The 19,207-nt window shown below is 35.8% G+C and overlaps 1 protein-coding gene across 3 annotated transcripts in view; it reads right to left on the reverse strand.

Moving 5' to 3' along the window:
• Nucleotides 1–19,207, reverse strand: part of DARS1 (aspartyl-tRNA synthetase 1) — a 60,243-nt gene that overhangs the window by 16,497 nt on the left and 24,539 nt on the right. For 2 of the 3 annotated variants that reach the window (XM_027588079.1, XM_027588077.1), the window contains exons 5-7: nt 4,671–4,773; nt 1,852–1,932; nt 595–654 (exon numbers count right to left, since the gene is read on the reverse strand). In XM_027588079.1, coding sequence (XP_027443880.1) covers nt 595–654; nt 1,852–1,932; nt 4,671–4,773 — 244 coding nt within the window. The remainder of the gene's footprint in view (nt 1–594; nt 655–1,851; nt 1,933–4,670; nt 4,774–19,207) is intronic. The other variant, XM_027588078.2, reaches the window with a different exon arrangement.

Raw genomic sequence — 19,207 nt, forward strand, 5'->3', positions numbered from 1 at the left:
TAGAATATTTAAGGAGGAAGATGTGGTCAAAACATTAAGAAAGAAAGATGACATTGGTTTTACTACAATGATGAAACCACTGAACTCTTTCACTTGCAACCAAACCAGAAAGGGAAACAGAAGACCTATGAGATTACTAAATAAACCACCAGGGCCAACTACTTCTTTATTATTAATTCTGTGCTCAGATCAAATTCAAAAGATTGAGGTATTAATTACTAATCTCCACCTGGTCCACATTCTAGAATGTGCATACAATTTCTTTCACAATTTTATAGTGATATTAATGGTTATGTTTTTACTTATTAACTTGTCTAAAACAGGTATCACCTGGCAGCAAGCCCATTTATTGGCTTCATGTTCCTTTGTCATTTTAAAACAAAGCAAGTCAATACCCTGTGAATTATTACTTGACTGTCCTCGTTGCCTGCAATTATATTTAGGGGAAGGGTCAGTCAGAAATGTAAATTGTTTCCTGTATTGTAATGCGTAAGGCAAATGCCAATTAGTTCTGTAAGTCTGAGACAGGTGTGGTATCCCTGCCCATCCTGATTTCGGCACAGTCATGTCACTTAATAAATAAATGAGGCATACCCTAAGATCAATGACTCTGTTGTCTAATCTTGTATCCTGGTTAACAGTAGCTCTTCCTTCCTAAAAAAAGATGAAAAAACAGATTTTACTAATTTTTTTAAGAACACAAAAACTTTTAAGAAGCCATGTTTACTTATAAGTGAGAACGTGTGTGCTTATGTGTGTTAATATTACACCCCCAAATCAGGGATCCAAGAAACAAGAAGCAGGGCCAGAGAGAAGCTATTGTTAAAAGAGAGATGGAAAGAAGAGAAATGCAAATGAACAGAGGTTAATGCTTTCTTTCCATCTCCCACCCCACCAAAGCCTTGCCTCATTACTGGGACATCAGAAGAATTATCACTTGCACCTTCATTGATTTCTGGATTTTACCTGCTAAAGACTAAAGGAATAGATAAAAGCTGACAGAGTAGTGGTTCTCAAAGTATGTTCTGGGTACCACTGAAGGTCCCGAAGACACTTTCAGGGAGTCCATGAAGTCAAATCTATTTTTCACAATGACAAATTTTCACTCTGTACTGAGTTTTCCCAAGGCTTCATAATGTGTGCTACCACAACAGAATGAATGCAGAGGCAGGTATGAGAATCTAATTGTTGTCCTTTAAGGCAGACATTACAAAGATTTACAGACATGTAAGACAATGTCACTCTTGACACTAAATTTTTTGTTTTTGAAAATATTTTTCAAGGGGTGCCTGGGTGGCTCAGTCGTTAAGCGCCTGCCTTTGGCACAGGTCAGGATCCCAGGGTCCTGGGATCAAGCCCTGCATCGGGCTCCCTGCTTGGCGGGAAGCCTGCTTCTCCCCCTCCCACTCCCCTGCTTGTATTCCCTCTCTCGCTGTGTCTCTCTCTGTCAAATAAATAAACAAAATCTTTAAAAATATATACAGATATTTTTAAAAATGTTATTTTTATCATTCATATAGGATTAATATATATAAACAGATATATAAATATATCTATACTACTGTTACTTTTATTAATACAAAGAATTTCCTATCCTAATTTCTAATATTATAAATATTGATAAAGATATACAAAAACAAAAGTTTATGGGGGAAATTATTTTTAAGAGTGTAAAGGGATCCTGAGACCAAAAAGTTGGAGAACTATTGATGTGAGAGTAAATTTAGATAAAAAATGAAGCTCCAATCACTTCACAGGTACCCTTCATACAAAAGCAGGACATCAGGTTTTCAATGTTCTACAAATTAAACATACAGAGGAAGCAAAGTATTTCAAAAATGTAATTTTAACCTCTTCTCCTTCCACCTCAGGCCGGACGGCATCATCCAGCTGCAGGGGCAGGCGGGGTTCAGCCAAACTGATCACATAAATCTGAAAGTGAGAGATTACCAAAAATATCATGAAGCACACAAAACCTGTTATCTTTTACTTAAGAAAAATCTACAGTTGACATAAATATGAAGCTATGTTTGCATATATCCTAACTGAAACTACTTGCTAAAATCAAACAAAGATGTACATGTTTTTTCACTTTTAAAATGGGAATCAGAGTATTTCTTGCCTATTTCCCTAGGTTGTTGGAAGTCAAATGAGAGAACATATATACAGATACTTTGTAAACTCTAATGTGCATACCAGCGTGACAAATAAGTACTAACTGGGGTCAAGGGGTTTGAGCTTATGGCCTTGCTTTGTCACATAAAAGCTGTTACGCGAAGCATTTAACCTCAGAGCGTCAATATTCTACTCTGTAAAATAAAGTCTGAGGTAAGAATCAAATAGAGTAATGAATATGAAAACACTTTGCTCTTTTGAAAGGGCCATTAAACAAATGTGTTATTATCACTGTTCACAGCATTTGGCCATTTCTACAGCTAGGACCAAAGTCAGCCCAACTCTGCTGTCCATCAACTCCCTTTTCTCATTCTTTTTCTAAATATCCCTTCCTCGCCATCTTTGATCAAACATGTTATATCTCATTTCCTGCTACTCTCCTGGTTTGGAGCTGCCATAGAAGGTATTCCTCTATGGTGTTAAAATTCCTTTTTATTTGTTAAATTCACTCACATTAATTGCACATTTTAGTGCTAAAACACAGTTAGGTCATAAAAAATGAGCTAGGGTTTTTTGGCTACTCTTAAAACATGTTACCCTATTAGTTACTCCCAACTATGCCTGGAAAGCCTGTTAAAGCATGAAAGGGAAACAGACCTTATTTAGTTAATTCAGGAAAGGAAATTATATTCTTCCAGTTGGTAGATCATATTTAGCATTCAGTTCAGACTCTTTAAGAAAAAGTGTCAGAAGGATACTCCAGTCCTTCTGATAGTAAAATAGAATTGTCACCACCTTCTATGCTCAAGTATAGTGTTTCCCCTTGATGAGTTAATAGAAACTTGATTTCCAATGCAAAGTTGTAGAATGGAACAGCTCCCTCTTCTATTTTTAAAACTAGTAGAAATTCACTTCATTAGGTTGTGAGCATCCTATAACTTCACAGTGCAGGCTCAAAGTACGTGCTCAGTAACTGCTGGCTGAATAAATAAATAACTGATAAGAGTCATGCTTACTGTAAGACCCTTTTTAAGATATAATACTTTATACTTTGTGAGATACTTTATAATTATTTCCATTAAGGCAAAATTTGTAAGCTCTTTAGGCTTTATATTTATCATTTACATTTATTAGGATTGTACTGAATGCTAGATAATTAGAATATTTTAGAATACATTTGCTCTACTCACTAAAATTTTATTTTTTGAAGTATTGAAAAAGGCATGTTACTTGGAATATGGGGGTTGTTTTACTTGGTCAGCGTACCCTTAGGTTGGTCTGCCTTTATAGGTTACACACTTCTTGGTGTGGTTGCTTTGAAATGAAGCTCACACAAAGAAAAAAAAGTAATTTGGCAAGTTAGGTCAGTAAAAAACACAAGATTTTCTAAGTCTTGAAGAGTTCCCATGATGATTCCAGTTAAATACGACCTTACTCTCAAATGAGTGTGTATGAGTCCATCTTTCTGCAATCTATCCATCTGCCTGACTGCTCTATCTTATATATGCTCACACACAAGCAAATACACATACAGGGATGAGGGCAGGAAGTGACTACTCCTTAAGAGAAATTTAATGATGCATATTGTAGATACAAACTAGGCCTGGACCTAAGAACTGCAGGTTCGAAACTGCAGCATTATTTCAAAAGTACTAAATATGTGTGAGTTCACTTATAGTATTTTAAAAGTCAATGATAATGAGCACTTATAGTTTTTATTTCTGAGGAGGAAATAGACGTGGGATAAATCTTGTATGAAAGGAAGTTACTGCTGGAATGTAAGACCAACACAGTTTTGTCTCTTTTGATTAAGTATCAGTAATATAATGACTATAAGGAAATATATTCATTAAGAATTAGTATAATTAATCAACCTTTAGAGGTATACTGTCAGAAGAAAGGTCATAGCAAAATACATTCATAATAGCAAACAAAGCTTTTTAGATATATTTTCTATTTTTCCCTATGTGACTATGGTATATTGTTTGCAAAAAATGGCTCTAATAATTCCTCAGCCTCCTATATACATGTCTTTTCTCAATGATGTTGCCTCTTCCCATCAAGAGGTGGAATCTTTTTCTCTATCCCTTAAATCTAGTAAGTTATTTCATGTGACTTGCTTTGACCAATGACATATTTAGCAAACGTGACACAAGGAGAAGCTTGAAAAGTGCTTGCACACTAGGGCTTCCCTCTTTTGCTGCTGGGAACCCTTCTGGTACCATGTCAGCAAGCCTGGGCTAGCCCGCTGGACGAACAGAGGCCACAGGGAGAAATGCCCCAGAAATATCAGTAGGCCCAGTTGATGTCATGCAAAGTAGATGAGTCACCCCAGATAGGCCGACTCTAACTGCCCCATACACAGAATCATGAGCAAATAAATGTTTTAAGTATTGGGTGGTTTGTTATAGGACAAAAGCTAATTGATTCAGTACTTGATTTATAAATCTCAATATTTTATATCAACTCTAAGAACATATAGATTTGATATGAATGGTTATAAGAACCACTCAAATCTATTTCTGTACCCAAATTTATATTTTGAAAAAAGTTACCTTTTGAACATGTAACTCTACGTCTTGCTGTGTACAGCTTCCAATTTTCTGATTCACTTTTCTCACTACACCTTCTACATCTACGATGCTCTCTTTGTTAATGCTGTCAAAAGAAAAAATTCCCAACTTTAATCATCTCATCAGAGGTGTCAGAATTCATTTGGTGTTTCAACAGTAAAGCCGAAATATTAAACTCTTTTTTAACACAGTAAGCCACTTGAGATAAAGCCAGTCTATTTAACCTACTTACAATAAGCTATTATGTAGCACACCTTGTGAGATTTCTTGAAGAGATGATTTTCTAGATGCCATAATTTAGTTACCATTCATAAAATACTCTGAACATACATGGCAACAGGACGAGCACTGAATTGTGAAAAGTAGAAAAAAGTCTTTCAATTATTTATTAAAGAACATTTCCCTTCCTGTAGTTGAAATTTACAAAGATCAGCATTTCCTCCTATAAGGAGAAGTATGGGCTTCAATAAATGTAATTACTGGTATGTAATGGAATTAAATAATAGAAGAAGGTCAACTCAAAAGATTTCAAGGTAATAAAAGGATATTAGGTTGCTGCAATTAAGCTCTCCACACCTATAGTTTCTGAGTACACACTGTCATTGGATTTATGGCAGACAGCCTACAGGATTGTGCAATCTCATTTAAGAATGTCTACATGAAGCTCAATATACACTAAATGGGTCACCTAGGCAGTTGAATTTTATAACAAACTTGAATTTTGAACATAAGACAAATTCTGAAATACAATTATTAAGTAGCTTATTAAGCTTACCAACTGATTATTTTTTGATTTCTAGTACATAACCAAGGGAGAAAGGGTATAATCCAAAATGGTGGTTCCCATACAAAATGTACCAGTTTTATGTATATTATTGTACTGACAGAATATATCATAATATATTTGTGGAAAAGGATAAATATTTAACTTTCCATTCTTGGAGAGTGATGTCAGCATCATGGCAGCTCAACTGGCCAAAATTATCAATGTAAAACTACCAATTACAACTCTCAGGTGGTAACGAAGTGCAGAAGTGAGGTGAAACAAAAGAAGGAAGAAAAATGCAAAAGTGGTAACTGGGAGACAAGTGGAGTTTCTGACACAGCTGGCATAATAGAAAGGGCAAACATGCATCAAGAAAATCTGTTCTGGACTCCCTGTTTATCTGCTATGTCATAAGCCTCCGTTAACTTTTATATTGACCTTTCATGGCTTAAGTCCCAACCCAGAATCCTGCAAAATGAATGACAAGAATCTAAAAAAAAAAAAAAGCAAAAAAAAAAAAGAGGAAAGAAAAAGATTTAACTTTCACAGGAAAAGTTCTATTTATTCTGATGAGGAATTGGGCCCTTAGTAGTTGCAGTGCCACTTGACAAGATTTCAGAAATCCAACAATGCTTATTTTACCTAAGAGAACACCACAATCCATTTTAATGAACATTTGCTCAGGGTTGGAAAAGGATCAAAATGAGGATAAGAGGTGAAAAGTGGTGAAGAAAGGAAGAAAAATTTTCATTTCACTTTACTACACTGTCTAGAACTCTATATGTCTGATATCAACTTTAAAAGAAACCCAAAAATATGCCTATTTCTTACATTCATACGTCTCCTGCACTAGAGCCATTACCTAATATCTAGCTAAAACCTTGTGCACTGAAGAAACTCAGAATTTATTGTGGTATATTGCTAAAGGGCTTTCTAAATAACACTGGCAATCCAGATCATCGAATCTCTCTTCAGTATGATTTCCACCTACCAGTTGTATCTTCTGATTGAATGAGTAAACGTGATACCTGAGTATATGATTCAGGCTATGTGAGAATACTGCTGCTTAGCTTACACCTTTCCATGAGGAAGGCTTTCTCTTCCTTATTGATTGGTGTGCTTCGTCGAGTAACCTGTTCTGCCCCAACTAGAGCTCCTCTCCTACATTATGACCCTGGCCCTCTTGGGTCATCCCCTTAGTAAGAAGCTTTCCATTATCAGAAAGTCATCTTCAAGCCAACTCAAGTTATCTACTCTCAAAGATTGAGCACTAAGTTAATATCCTTCCAAAAAAAAAAGCTGGGATGTGATCTGACACTCTGCCCTAAAGGGCCAATTAAAGAAAATAAAAGTTTTTTTCCTCAAAAGTACCAGATGACTTCTTTTATCCAGGACCTGAAACTTGTAATTAAGTCTATGTTTAGTACTTTTATTTAATTAGGTAATATTATGTGATAAAATACTTGCACAGCTAGACAAAAAATAACCACTATTTTAAACATTTCTAGCACCAAACAACTCACAAAAGGAACTTCTAAAAAATCCAACCTATTTCTTGAACTAGGGCCAAAGATAGACTTCTATCACAAATTAGTCTACTGAATCAATTAGAAAGAAGGTAGAATTAACCAGTTACAGAGGATGCTTGTAATTTTTTTTGCCCTTCCAATCTCAGTATTATCTTATTATACTTAGCAGCTATATGCTGTTAATAGAACAGTCTCTTTAGATATTAGTAACACCATTCCATGATTTTTTTAAACCTTGGATAATTTAGCTCTAATATCTCTATAACTACATCCACATATATATCCAGCTAGTGTTATTTATCTGTAGACATGAATGAATTCAGTACAAATAATATTAAAATAAAACAAAGAGTCAGATTTGTAAAAAAGGGTCAGACAGGACTTGCTAGTCAACTTTAGTAAAGCATTAATGAGGGTTTTATGTATTTGTGTGTATAATTAAGAGTCAATGCAAGAGAGGGATAGGAATACATGAATAAGCTACTGCTAGAAGGATGAAATTCTACTTTTTAGAAAAAGCCTAATTAATATGATCCTAACTGATACTGTAGGTTAAGATGGCTTAAAACTTTGGAGTGTGTATACTGTAGTTTGACTGCTGTCATAAAGAGACCCTGTTAAAGTTTCAGTTTTAAATTTTGAAACTAATATGCCACTATACCCCTATTTTGACAGAGGGTTATGTCAAACAGACAACCAAAAGCCTTGGGTTTTTAGAGGATACAACAGGAAAAAAATCCACGGTGGAAAGCAGAGAACTCCCGGGAGCTATCTGATTGTAGAAGAAATGGATGAAGTAAATTAAACACATCCTTCCAAGAGCTAAGTTAGCTATATTTATTATTAGCACCACGTCCCCAAACACACTATTACTTCATTGCGTCTTACACCTCTTCCACTTTCCAACCACCCTTCTGACCTGCATATAACTAATCACTCTACAAATAAGATAAATTAGTTACAGCCTTGATCTTAAAAAATGCTCTAACAGGCTATCCTGTTCATGTCATCCACTAGGAACTGTCAACAATCAATCTAATAGTTTACTTCTAACTTACACTGTCTTTAGAAAATAAAATTGTAGGGGCATCTGGGTGGCTCAGTCGGTTGAGTGTCCGACTCTTGATTTCAGCTCAGGTCGTGATCTCAGGGTCATAAGATTCGGCTTCACACTGGGCTCTGTACTCAGTCTGCTTGAGATTCTTTCTATCTTTCCCTCTGCCCCTCCCCCCGTTCATGCCTGCTCTCTCGCTCTCTAAATAAAATCTTAAAAAAAAAAGTATTTTATAAAAATATTTTGAGTTCGCTATTGAGTTTATTTTTCTAAAACAAATGGTATAACGTATGAATAACTCAATTATAAAATGTGCAACTTGGGGAAAAAAGCAAACACTACTCCATTATCTGAAGGAATAAAATCCCACCTTTCTAACCTGAGTGTCATATAGTTTGCTACTCAGGGCCTCACCAATTACCTCAGGGACACTTTCAGTATCTGTAGTTTTATCCATCTTGATTATAAATTTTCATATCTACATTACCTAAGAAGCAACAAACTAAAAAAAGAAGTCTAACTAAACTATTAGAAGTAGGCACAACTATAGTATTAAGAGTTGACTGCTGAAGAATATGCATTAAAAAAATAAACAGAAAAGTGACAAAGAACCACAGTGTAACTTAGCATAGTAATAGATGTTCATAGTAATGGCCCTCTGTCATTAAAAAAAAAAAACCTTTTTAAAAAGGAAGAATGTATAAAATACTTCAAAGATTCTGTTAAAATTGTCAGAATAGTTTCAGTACTTAAAGGGAGGTAAACTTCAAAGCCTCAAAGAATGTACTAATGAGCAATGCCTTATTCTTCACTGTTGCCAAAATTTTTTTTTAAGTTCTTAGCTTATCTCTGTGGTGCATTGAATTCTTGCTCTCAAGTCTTTGCTCCCCTATGGTAGTAGTATTCATCCATACTTTTGCCATAGATTCAAGGTAGACAGAAGGTAATTTTTTGCCTCTTGGCTTTGGCCATATGACTTGCTTTATCAGTGACAGATCAGTGGATGTGATGCCAATAAAGGATTGAAATGTGCTTGTGCAGCTGAACTTGCCCTTCAGCATTTCTGCTTTTCTCCATAAGATGATGTCTCAAGTAGCTGTTGGTCCTAGGAAGCTGAGAAACACACGGAGCAGACCAGGACACAAACCACAGCTTCAAAACAAGCCTAGATGAGCTGAATTCTAGCTGACCCACAGACGTATGAGCAAGAAATCAAGGTTTATTGTTGTATGCTGCTAAATTTTTAATATTGGTAAAGTATACAATACATACAACTTACCATTTTAACCACTGTTAGATGTATAATTCAGTGGCATTCACAATTTTATGCAACCACCACCACTATCCATTTCTAGAACTTTTTCATTATCCCAGAAACTCTGAACTCATTAAACAATTAACTCTCCACTCATTCCAAACTTCCTCCCACCCCCACCTCAGCTCCTGGTAACCTCTATTCTACTTTCTGTCTCTATGAACCTAATTACTCTAGGTATCTCAAGTTATGTGGAACTATAATATTTGTTCTTTTGTGTCTGACTTATCTCACCTGGCATAAAGTTTTCAAGGTTCATCTATATTATAGCTTGTATCAAAACTTCATTCCTTTTTAAGGCTAAATAATATTTCATTATATATACATAATACATTTTGTTTATCCATTCAACTGTTGATGGACATTTGGGTTGTTTTCTATTTAGGTTATTGTGAATAATGCTGCTTTGAACAATAGCATAAGAAGTATCTGTTTGAGTTCCCACTTTCAATTCTTTTGGGTATCTATCTAGAAGTGGAATTGTTGGATCATATGATAATTTTATGTTTAACTTTTTGAGGAACTGCCATATTGTTTTCCAGAGCAGCAGTACCGTTTTACATTTCCCACCAGCAATGCATGAGGGTTCCAATTTCTCTACATCACTAACACTCATTATTTTTCCTTTTTCTTGGGGGGGGTAGTAATGGTCATCCTAATGGATATGAAGTGATATCTCATTGTGGTTTTGGTTTGCATTTCCCAAATGACTAGTGATGTTGAGCATCTTTTCATGTGCTTATTGGCCATCTGTATATTTTCTTTGGAGAAATGTCTACTCAAGTCCCTTGCGCATTTTGGAATTGGGTTGATGTTATAAGTTATCAGAGTTTTTATATATTCTAGATATTAATCCTTTATCAGCTATATGATTTACAAATATCTTCTCCCATTCTGTGGACTGTCTTTTCACTCTCTTGATAGTGCCCTTTGATGCATAAAATGTGTTAGTTTCAATGAAGTCAAATTAATCTAGATTTACTTTCGTCACTTCCACTTTTGGTGTTGTATCTAAGAAATCACTGCTAAATCCAATATCATAAAGCTTCTGGCCTATGTTTTCTTCTAAGAGTTTTATAGTTTCAGCTCTTATATTTAGGTAATTGATCCATTTTTTAAAAAAAGATTTTATTTATTTATTTGCCAGAGAGAGAGAGCACAAGCAGGGGGAGTAGCAGGCAGAGGGAGAAGCAGGCTCCCTGCTGAGCAAGAAGCCCAATGCGAGATTCAATCCCAGGACCCTGGGATCATGACCTGAGCCGAAGGGAGATGCTTAACTGACTGAGCCACCCAGGTGTCCCGGTAATCGATCCATTTTCAGTTAATTTTTATATATGGTGTATGGTAAGGTCTTTGGCATATGGATATCCAGTTTTCCCAGCACCATTTGTTGAGAAGACCATCCTTTCCCCATTGAAAGGTCTTGGTACCCTTGTCAAAATTCCGTTGGCCATTTAAGCCAGGGTTTTTTATGTGCTCTCTTTTCTATTCCATTAGTTTATATGTCTATTCTTATGTTGTATCACATACTTTTGGTTACTATAGTTTTATAGGAAGTTTTGAAATCAGGGAGTGCAAGTCCTCTAAATTTGTTCTTTTTTTTCAAAACCGTTTTGGCTGTTCTGGGTCCCTTGAGAGTCCACATGAATTTTAAGATGGATTTTTCTATTTCTGCAAAAAATGCCATTGGGATTTTTGAAAGGGATTGCACTGAATCTGTAGATGGCTTTGAGTAGTCTTACCATACTGCAGAATTTAAGATGGTTTGTTACACAGTATTTTTTTTTGCAACAGCTGACTAAGAATACAATCATAAGTTTAAAAACATAAAATTAAAAAAAAAATGCTTGAGTTCAAAGCTATCAGCTAATCCTAAAAAAGAACTCTGCAATAAGTGAAAGTTTATTTGTCCTCATTACATACACACTGGAATCCTCCAGTATGTATTATGCATTGTAAAGGGATTTAAAAAAGATATACAAAATTTGACTATGAAATATTAGGCTTGATTTAATATCAAACACAGCAGAATTTATCCATTCAAATGAATACTGTCCTCTTCAAAGTGACTTCCAGGGAAAGGTTGTAGGGACTCTAAATACATTTCAAAATTAGCACTGCCTAAAATAATCTTAAAGCAACTTATCTGGAATTACCTCTTGGTTTTGTCACATAAATTATTTTTTGAGGGGTCAATCTCATTTATACCTATTGTTTACTACTTGTCAGAAATGCCGAAGACCATGACGGAATTCTGTGTGGGGGATAAAAGGAGACTCCCCCCCAAAAAAGAAAAATCAAAAGAGAGTGGCATTAGAGATGCAAGGAAGCAACATGTTTCAAAAAGGAGAGAATAATATATCAGCTATAGGGTTAATATAGAGATTAACCTTACATATAGGATTAATACAGATAGATTAATTAATATATCAACTATAGGTTGACTGTCTCCAAACATTTCTGATAATTTGATATACTCTATCAGTAAAAAAATTGGAGGGTATGTACCCCAATGCATATATATTTTATTTATTTGAGAGAAAGAGAGAGAGAGAGAGAGAGAGAGAGAGGGGGGGGGGGGAGGGAGAGCACATATACAAGCAGGGGGAGACTTGCCTGCTGAGCAGGGAGCCTGATGCAGGGCTCAATCCTAGGACCCTGAGATCATGACCTGAGCCAAAGGCAGCCACTTAACTGACTGAGCCACCTAGGTACCCCTATTTTATTTATTTTAAAATTATATACATGTAATCCTAAGCATAAGTATTACCCTTAGACAAACATAAACTCAGGGTAAGGTTCATAATTAGCGATAGTGAATGCAGATTCATACTTTACAGTCTTCCTGGTAATTCCTTATTTGAGAGCAATGACATCTTGTCCAATCTTATTAGATTCTCCCTCGCCCCTCTTTCTCACACACATACACACACACATACACACACACACAAAGCAGTGCAGAACCTGGCTGATACATAGATCTGTAAGAGTAGAAGTGTCAGCATTAACATTTTCTCATATGTGCTCACGTTTTAAATTTTATCCTCAATCTGTGGTCTCTTGGTAGAAAGTTAAAAAGCTACTTGTCCATTTTTAGTTTATTATTTTAATACTTATAATCTCCCAAAACCAAAATGAAGCACAATAAACTGCAATTAGTTACAATATGCCAAAGGGAACCAGTTAGGGTACCAGTATTAGCTCCTTTTTGTTACTGGAATCCTGCAGTCTTGCTTCAGAGACCTGACATACTATAGGTGACATGTGGCCTTCTGAGATGCAATCCAAGTAACAGGCCCAGTGTTTATCTATAAATGAATTATTAAAAAACTCAAATTCTTTGAGTTTTATGAGGTGGCTTATTTGGTTAAGCATCTGCCTTTGGCTCAGGTCATCATCTCAGGGTGGCAAAATCGAACCTGGCATCGGCCCCATGCTCAGTGGGGAGTCGGCTTGAGATTCTCTCCCTTTCCCTCTGTCCCTCTCCCCGCTTACTTTTTTTCTCTCTCTCTTTCTAATAATAATAAAGAAGTTAAATCTTAAAAGAAAAAAAATTAATCTCATAAACTGAGAATTTCTGACAGATTTTAGATCTATTTTTTAAAAGCACATCTTTATCAAAGTTTTCAATACAAATGTTGTACTGGACAGGACCAAATATAGAAGTTCTGTTTCTCCTCTAATAGATAAGTATCTCACTCCAACAAAGCTGTATAAACCATCTATGTACAGTTTTTCAAAGAGCTGCAATCCACAGTATAATGACCTAGCCTATATTCACCAACTTACTATCCATATGATGCTCAAGGAGTACCCACATGCCCATTCCCTCTGGGCCTCTACTGTACATGATATATACATACACTTCTACCACAGCACCTGTAGCATGTCTTCACATGCAGTTATTAATCTATTTTGCTCTCTCCCCAAATTAAGTTCCTTATGTGATACATGTGTCATGGTATTCCCAAGCCCAGCAGAGTGCCTGGACCAGAGGAGGTGCTAAATAAGTTTTCTAAATCAGTGAGATTTCTTCTGAGTCTTATTTTGATATTTTACAATTCTAAAAGTTAATGCAGCAAACTGAAATTTCAACCTACCAACTAAGTAAAATACCTATTTTTAGATGAAAGATCTAGAAAGGAAAGAAAATGCACAAACTTGTATGCAGCTAGGTGACTCACAGAATGAAAAATACACTTGTGACTCACCAGATACCAATAAATCACTTAACCACAATGAGTAATATAAAGAAAAAGAAAATAAAACACGTATGTACACAACTAACAGTCTGAAAAAGCCTTTTTTTCAGAATCCAAACATATGCTGGGTGGGAAGAGGGATGTTACAAAAGTATAAAGAGCAAAATATAATTTTTAACAACTGATATTCAAATTAACTGTAGCCCTTTATAGCAGTCACTATAACTTTAGGCTGAAACTTCATTAGTTTTCTCTAAATTTTTAAATTAGAAAAAAATGGAATGAAGACCACTGAAGGAAATATTACAGATCACTTAACCACTTGGACCTTAAACTTGCTGCTCCTTTTTCTTCCTTCTAGCTTGAAACTTTAAACACTGTTTACATTCACTGTACTCCTTAACAGCAGTCAATACAAAAAAGGCCTCTAGAGCTGCCTTTAAAAAATTTTTGTCCTTACAAAACTTAACCATAGGGCACCTGGGTGGCTCAGATGGTTAAGCGTCAGCCTTCAGCTCAGGTCATGATCCCAGGGTCCTGGGATCGAGTTCCGCATCGGGCTCCCTGCTCCTTGGGAGCCTGCTTCTCCCTCTGCTTCTCTCTCATGAATAAATTAATAAAATCTTAAAAAAAAAAAAACTCAACCATAACTAACACAAGATAACTGTGTTCATTAGTTTAAAATGGCACTAAATAAAAAATAATTTTAAAAAGAAAAAAGACATGACTTCTTCTCTTAACTCAAACACCAGCTACTAAATATTAGAAAGTTAATGTCAACATAAGATGGAGATCCAGAAACACAGGCCTGGATAGGTATCCCATCTTCCTGCTTCCAGACAAATTTCATTTAAAGACCACAAACCATTTTGGATACACAATTAAGAACCTCTTCTTAAAGATCTCTAGGGAATGAGATGTGCCAACCTTCCTGTGTAACTCATTTAGTTGCTTCATTTTTATATGCATTCAACCATGAGAAAATTGATCTTTCCAACAAACTGATTAAAATAACGTGTCGAAGAGTCCTGTGGCACTTAAATCCAATTAGTGAGTCAACTTTTCAGATTAGTATATTGATGAATTGGATATTCCTAGGAAAGATAAGTGGGGAAAACAACTGACCCTATATTAAGTGCCAATGTTGCTCTTAAGGAATACACTCAAAAGCTGGAAACTGCTAGCGGTACAATCCAGTTAGTAAGGCAAAGATAAGCACCTCAGATTTAATATCTAAAGTAAATGCTAAGATAGTTATCCACTTAAGATATTAAAAGTGACCTCATATTTTGCCTTTTAAATAATTGGGAAACCCCAGCTGGAACTATCTGATTTGATATTTTTAATAGTGGAGTCCTTGCTTTTTTCCACCTGGTATATGGCCAGAGGGAATAGAGTTAAATGTAGGGACTCATGGAATTAACATATAAATACCATTATTTCTGCCACTTTGTTGCGTAGGAGTTCACATGTTTTAAATGTCCAGTCTCTTAGGGTAGCACTATTCAAAATGGAAACACCTTGAGAATAAACAAAACAGTCCTTAGGCACTCCTCTAAAGATAATCACAAGCATTTCACAAATAAGAACTAAGACAAAATGAAAATTAACTGAGGATTAGAAATGGCCTTTTTCTCATGGACATATTTCTAAGCATGCTATTTTCCAAACCAAAGACTCTAGCAGAAAGCGTGGTTAGCTGACTCACTAACTAAGCTGCTACCTTTCCAAAGTGAACGTATTAGTAAATATTCATTTGAATTACTCATGCTTCGCTGGTCCTCAAATTTCTAAAGTAAGCTAAAAACATCTATAAGTAAGGATTTTGCTTCATTTAAATAAGTAACAGAATCCACCAGAATTTATATGTTGCTGTTCATGTGCTGTTTTTAATCATAATACAAGGCTGATGATATATTAAGCAATACAAGTCACAGTGTTTTCCAAATTTTTCTTTTCTAATTATAATTGTAGTTAGAAACCAAGGGATGAAGAGGAATGAGATACTGGAGTTCAGTGAAACAATGAAACAGGGGGCAGCCTATAAACCTCTATTTTCATTATAAAGTAGAATACATTCCACTAGGCCCGGCTTAGAATAAAAATCAACTGTTGTGCCACAAATACACAATATACTCCCTAACCTCGTTGTTAAATTATGGGATCAGGAGTCTATGGGGAGTTCATATTCACAGGGCAAAAGAAAGGGGAACAGTGGTAAGGATGCAGTGTGGGTCGTTCTGGGAATGGAACTGGCTTGCATGAGGTCAGAAGAGGACAGAAAAAGTAGGACAAAAAGGGGAGACTGGTAAAAAGACCAGAAGTCTTGACGAGGTCCAACAGAAGATTAGGAGGCATGGGGCAGGTAAAAAGTTGGAAATTATGGTTAGAGAGAATCGCCACTGGAGTTTAAAATTAAGTTCTAAGGACCAAAATCCAAGTGGCGGTCCCAGGAGTGAGTTATTAAAATGAATAGTGAAGCTAGTGGAGGAGAAGTAAGGAATTTTAAGGCCAAGCTATTCCAAATGAACACCTAAAGACATTTAGCATGAGATGACTTGAAATGAGAGGAATACAGTACATCAGCCAGAAAAATAAAATGGCTTTGAGTAAAACATCCTATTTCATTCAGTCTTTGGAACTCCATGAACTCAAAAGGCTAGAACTTCTCTCCAATTTATCAGCATAGGTAAGCTTAGGTGATACTGCTAGCCGCCTATTCAAACCCACTCTCCTTGTCTTCATGGCTAACGGAGCCCCACTCCCATTCAGTATCCACTCTATCTGGCAAAGTGCTCTAAGAGAAGGTGAGCCCATCACAGGCCCAGAGAGTGCGTCGTGTTTTGTCCCAGCCCATACTGGGAATTTAGTCCAGATTGACAGTGTCATTTCTACATAGTATCTCAAACTGGAAACTCTGAAGTAATTTTCTACTTCTTTCTTTTCCTCACCCCCACACATCAGCAGTCAGTAAACAGATAAGACTCATGTTTTTACCTACTCACTGGGCAAACATGGTTATCTCTTTTAAGAGTACCATCAGTTTTGCTATAATACTTGTTTTGAAAATGTGAATTCCAACACAATTGATACATTAAGTATCAATTTAAGCATAATGAGAAGTTTGTGCCTACCTATGCCAGACTTCATCAGTGAGAAACACAAGGTCAGTATAGACAACTGTACTCAGGTGAACTCAAAACACATACACCTCAAACATCTATCTATGTTACATGCCACACCTATCCACATCCGGCGGTACAATTTTCCTTCAGCTTTCAGCCAGCCTTCCTTCCACCACTTCACAATAATCTACAAGCTGTAACTCTCTGCCACCCATTTCCACAAGGAAACAGCATGTTTTTAAGATTTTTATTTATTTTAGAGAGACAGAACGAGAGCATGAGCGGGGTTGGGGGAGGGTCAGAGGGAGAGGAAGAAGCAGACTCCCCACTAAGCAGGACACCCGATGCGGGGTCGATACCAGGACCTCAGGATCATGACCGACTGAGCCACCCAGACGCCCAAACAAACTTTTAATTTGTTATGATTTCTCTTCTTTGTAGAATCTAAAAGAAAACCAAAACGAATGAACAAACAGCAAAATCAGACCTATAAATACAGACCTATAAATATATCAGAGCACACTGATGGTTGCCAGACAGGAGAGGGATGGAAGGATAGGCAAAACAGGTGAAGGGGAGTGGGAGGTACAGACTTCCAGTTACAGAATGAGAAAGTCATGGAGATGAAAGGTATATATAGTCAGGGAACACAGTCAATGGTATTGTGACAGCAGTGTATGGTAAGAGATGATAGCTACACTTGTGGTGAGCATAGCACAGAGTTGTCCAGTTACTATGCTGTACACCTGAAACTAACGTAACATGGTGTGTCAACTATACTTCAATAAAAAAAAATGTGATACTTACGGTAGTATATTTATGTATTTCTCAACCATTCAACATGTATCACGCTATCCTACCTATATTTAAAAAAATTAGGTTATTTTAAAAAAATGACGTCACTGATAACCACTGTGCTACCAATCCATTTTCTGTATAAACGTTGAGGTTTTTACTGCATAATTTTGCACAGCACATGATTTTTAGGAAAGCATCTGTTATGTTACAGCAGAACTGAATATTAGCACTACTTTATAAAAAGTTAACCCTAAAAGACAACCATATTGTGACTGCCCCAACATCTCCTCCCTTGCTGACAACAGAGCAATTCTGAGAGGATTTTTGTTTGTACAAGTGTGTAACAGAAGGCCAATGAGTTAAGGAATAGCATCGGTTATCCAGCCAAACTCTTTCATTTCCTTCCTGAGTCCAGAATCTTAGTAAACGATAAATTCTTTTTTTATATTCAGAATTTGTGGACTTACTTTCCACATCAATTGCATACACTACACGGTTGCTTTGCTGATTGACTGTTTTACTTCTCACAAGAGTGCTAAGAATGTGTAAGATGCACTGTGTGGCAATGTTGATGATGATAAAAAAAAGACAAAAGTTTAAGCAAAGGTAGATGCAGTTATTAAATCTGCCTAGTGAATTTTGGGTTTCATGTTTATAATTATAGCTATCAAATATTTTTCATACTGAAATTATTCAAGAAAAATAACTATCTTTGCAAACACAAACTCTTTCGTTTCTCCCCCCACCCCCAATGCTCCCCACCCCTGCTGTTTTCATTTTAATAGCATGCTTTTTAACAATGGGATGACTCTGTAGGAAGCCAACTACTGCTTTATGGTAGAGGAGTATTAATGATAGTATTAATTAATTAATGATAATATTAATAACTAGTATTAATGATAGCTAGAAAAAAATTTTAATTTCTCCTTTGGAACTGTTTTTAGCATTAACTTATGACAACGTAAAAATATTTTTATTACTTTGTAATCAGTTATACTTTTAAAACCAAAATTATTATTTTTCACCAGTTTTGGTTTTCAACTTGGGCAAGTATCTAAAAGTCATTATCACCATCAGGAAACAAAACAGGTATCTATCTATCTATCTATCTATCATTAATCAACTCTGTATCAGAATAAACTACACACTGGAGAAAAGATACTGTTTAGGCAAAAAGCATTACTCTGAGACCGAAAGCATTTCCCAGGCATGAATATATTTCAATAACAGTAAGGTTGTATTCTAAGTGAGCTATATTATGGAGGGCTTTGAACTACTATCATTAGACTCAGAGAAATAGGATGACATAGGAGGAATGTGAGCCCTAGAGTCAGAGACCTTACACTTAGTATTTAAATTTCAATTTCCTCAGCTGTAAAAAGGAAGACATAAAAAAAAAAAAAACAGTCTATATCTCATAGTGCTGCTGTGAGGATCAAGGGCAAAGTACAAGTATGGCATTTTGCAGCTTCATACTTAGTGTATAGGAATATTTAATTATTACTGCTGCTATTGTTATAAGCAATAATAATAATGTTGCTGTTATTTGCCTGTACATCAGACTCTGATGCACTGCATTCCAACAAGTATAAAATTCATGCTAGACACTGGAAAGCTTGGCAAGATAAAGGAAGGGCAGTCACTATAATGAATTTTAATTATAGATTGTTTCTTAAACATTTTTTTGTTTCTTAAAAATAATATTTCACCTGTAATACAAGTCCAGGATG

Source organism: Zalophus californianus, chromosome 3, assembly GCF_009762305.2.
Source record: "Zalophus californianus isolate mZalCal1 chromosome 3, mZalCal1.pri.v2, whole genome shotgun sequence".
Lineage (NCBI taxonomy): Eukaryota > Metazoa > Chordata > Mammalia > Carnivora > Otariidae > Zalophus > Zalophus californianus.